This window comes from Suricata suricatta, chromosome 15 (assembly GCF_006229205.1).
Source record: "Suricata suricatta isolate VVHF042 chromosome 15, meerkat_22Aug2017_6uvM2_HiC, whole genome shotgun sequence".
Taxonomy (NCBI): Eukaryota; Metazoa; Chordata; class Mammalia; order Carnivora; family Herpestidae; genus Suricata; species Suricata suricatta.
Window position 1 is genome coordinate 2,902,882 of NC_043714.1, and position 3,512 is coordinate 2,906,393.

The 3,512-nt window shown below is 37.4% G+C and overlaps 1 protein-coding gene across 1 annotated transcript in view; it reads left to right on the plus strand.

Moving 5' to 3' along the window:
- Positions 1 to 3,512, plus strand: part of SNTG1 (syntrophin gamma 1) — a 602,694-nt gene that overhangs the window by 277,170 nt on the left and 322,012 nt on the right. The window contains exon 3 of the mRNA XM_029924001.1: positions 1,467 to 1,520. Coding sequence (XP_029779861.1) covers positions 1,494 to 1,520 — 27 coding nt within the window. The 5' untranslated portion in view covers positions 1,467 to 1,493. The remainder of the gene's footprint in view (positions 1 to 1,466; positions 1,521 to 3,512) is intronic.

Consider the following 3,512-nt stretch of genomic DNA (forward strand, 5'->3'; position numbering starts at 1 on the left):
TATAATATTCAGCATATGAAACTATGAAATTACATTTAGACAGATGGCTAAATATCCTATTTCTCTAGTAGCTTTTTAGTAGCAGAAATTGGTCTTGGTGATACCATGTTTTCATATCATCAATTAATATTGAAATTCTACTACTCTGGTAAAGGAATAACTTTATGTCGGTGTTGGAGACTAAAAGATATTTATAGTTTCTTCAAATACAGTTTATAACAGCAATTTTAAAAAATGATCGTTAAGACTAACAACCAATTTCTCACAGAGATCGAAAACTTAAGTAATTTATACCATCAAATTGTAATTTTTATTCTCAAATTGCCTTTCATTTGCAAATGATTTGTTGCTACCTTGCCTTATTAAAATCAGCCTACTGATGCATTCCAATAAAATGGAACCAGGCCCACGAAACTTACCGAGGGAAAATACTCAATATGTTACGCTGCATGTTCAGTTAACTATTGAAAACAGTCAACCTCTTCTCTTTCAGCAGCAGCGGTCATCACCCAGTGACAGCATAAGTGAACTTCTTGCTCTATTTTCCCCACATTTACTTGGTTAAGTGTTTATCATCTAAGACAACAGAAAATGACAAAGAAGGAAAAAATAGGTTAATGTTTAAGGACTGAGAAGAGGAGTAAGTTTGCGGAGCCTAGTCTTCTAATGTGGAATTCACCATACACTTTACTTTGAAGTCTTGTTTACCCAAGCTATATTGTATTTTGGCCCTCAATACTTTTTATGTGTAAGGGTATCTATTCGGATTTAAAACTAATCCACTCTTAATTTGTTTAAGTTTATCATATAACTAAAATAAAATTCTCTAATAGTATTTTTAAAAAACCCACTTGTGTATTTCTATGCACTTAAGTCTGTGCTCACTGTTTAGGTATCTAATGACCACAAAATGAAACTGTACTACATATTTCATACATCAATTTATCTTAATATTTTTCACTCTGATAAATAGCTTGTTTCCTTACATCATACTGTTTGTGGGTAAAATTTTAAGTTCCAGAGAGAATTATTCATGCATGAATTTTTTAATTAAAAAGAGAAAGATTAGTCAACCTTTTTTCAAGAGATAACCAAATGAAAGGCAACTTTTAATTACTCCTTTGAAGTTTCTTCCCCAGTTGCAAACTCCGGTTTCAGAACCAAAGCCGGGAATGAGCGAACACTCGAGAGACGAGGTTGGTCCTATCGTAGATCCTGTCTGAACGCTTAGTGGAGCGGGTCATGCTGACCCACCGCGGTGTGTTCATGCTTCACGAGGCGGGGTTAAGACTCTTTTCCTCTTCCTTCTCCATTCATTGTACCCTGGGAGTTCTTGCCCCTCACCGGTGGCCGGAAACACTGTTGGCCCATGCGACCTGCTCCATAGCTGTTGCCGCTTTCCTAGCGTTCTCCACTCTTACCCTACATGCCCTGCTCCATGGCTTACCGTTTTCCTGTCTTTTCAGACGACATCCTTGGCGGTGCCGTGGCACATGGATTTCAGGGCTGCCTGTGAAGAGGTATGTTATGTGGCTTTCTGCTTTTTGAATAAGAAAAAGGGGTTATAACGGGGCTTGGGCCTCCTTTATAGAAGTGAACAGTGCTTTTGTGAGAGCGTGGGTGACGGGCTCACTTCCGTCCAGGTGTGATCTGTGACTGCAAGACTAAAAAGCCAGAGCGCCTGGGAAGACTCAGATTTTCCCCTTCCTTAAGGAAAGACCGGAGCGTGTCTGGTTTGATTAAATTGTCCTTCTCTGTAAACTATGTGCTCACTGCATGATTTCAGGAAGTAGGAGTGCTGGAAGTAATTCTTTTCACACAAGTGGTTATAAACTAGAAGACATCTGAAGTCCTTTTTAGCATAAAATCCTATGATTTTATGATCCCAATATTAAGTATTTCAGTATTACTTAAGTATTAATGCATAGCAATTCAGATTCTCTGTATAGAAGCTGTCCTAGCAGTTCAGCGTGAGTTGAAGTGATACATTGCTCTTTCAAGGATATTAAAGGCGATTCAAGTGTGTAGTCAGTAGTGCATGGAGTTAGGCCCCAGGGGATGCAACCATTCTATTTTAGGAAGAAACACTATGAGATGTCACTTGTTAACTTTCCTGCAAAAATATCTTCTTTGTAAAAGTATTTGCCACAGTTCCAAGTTTAGAACATAAGTAAGACCTTTCAGAAAATTAATAAATTGCTTTTATATGTTTAAAACTTAAACTCTTTATTTTCCAAAGGTTTTTCTTTGTGCGAGCACATTTCCAATTACATGATAGTTATTTCCTCTCTTACATGCTACACTAAAAACTATTAGGTCAGAGTGTATAATTTATTCATCTTTTTAACCCAGTACCTATCTGTTCATACTTTTTAAAAAAATAATGCTTTAGAAGCTTAAATTTAGAAACATAAATTTAAATCTGTGCCATTTCTGGTGTCAAGTACCTAGTGTCACACTCTTAATTTCGGATACAGTAAGTCTACTATTTCCATCACAGTGTTTGTTCTTATGTTTTGGGTAGTAGAACACTCATTGAAATATCTCTGCGAATGAGATAAAAATGAAAAACATACGTGATTCATGTGGTAGAGACAGGAAAGTGGCCAAGTACTGTTTTAACTCATGGTTTACCTTGGATTTCAGAGGCTGAGCTAAGATTGATTTCTCAGACCTTTTTTCTTAAACAAAATTGTTGGATTCATCAGTTTGGAATATGTATCAGGTTAGATGTAAGGTTCAGAGATTTATTTTTACAATGACAATACCGTTGTGATCATCTTACTCTTGCTCTGCAGACAGGTTCTTGTTATCTTACGAAGAGTCCTTTGACATCTCTACCATCTGAGACTGTTTACGGGGGGTGGGGGTGGGGGTAAAACTGTCCTGGCGCTGCTCAGCAACAGAGGCGTGTGTGCCTTCTATGCGCTGGCTGGGTTTTCTGGAAGGCAGAACTGTGGGATGCTCCGCGGATGATCAAATGCCCCTGCAGATGCACCAATGGCAAGGAGTTTGCCTGAAATGTGCAGTCTTGGAACATTTCAATGGACAGAAACCATAAAGATCATTTCATTTCACTCTCTCACGTTGCAGGTGAGGAAACTGAGAGGTGTCATGAAATTCTGAATGCCATTTAATTAATTAGTTAAAAGCGAATCAATACTGTGTAGCTTGAAGTTCCTAAGTGTGAGCCTTTTTCTAAGTTATGTTGCTGGGAATTGGAAGATAGGCAAAGGCATATTAAAATAAAACTTGTTTTCTCTTGACTATTAATAAGCTAGTAAAGATGCAAATCTGATACTCATGTTCATCAGACAGATCTAGTTAGATTATAAAATCCACAATTTAGAGGAAGAGTAACTTGTTATGGGCAGTCATAATTACTGATTTTCTACTTTTAAAAGTGGCATCCTAATAATGATGTGCTCAGCAAGGTGACGTGCTATCTTTTGTCTAGGCATTCTTCATATTTCATTTTCACAACAATATTCCTTAAAATACAATCCACATCT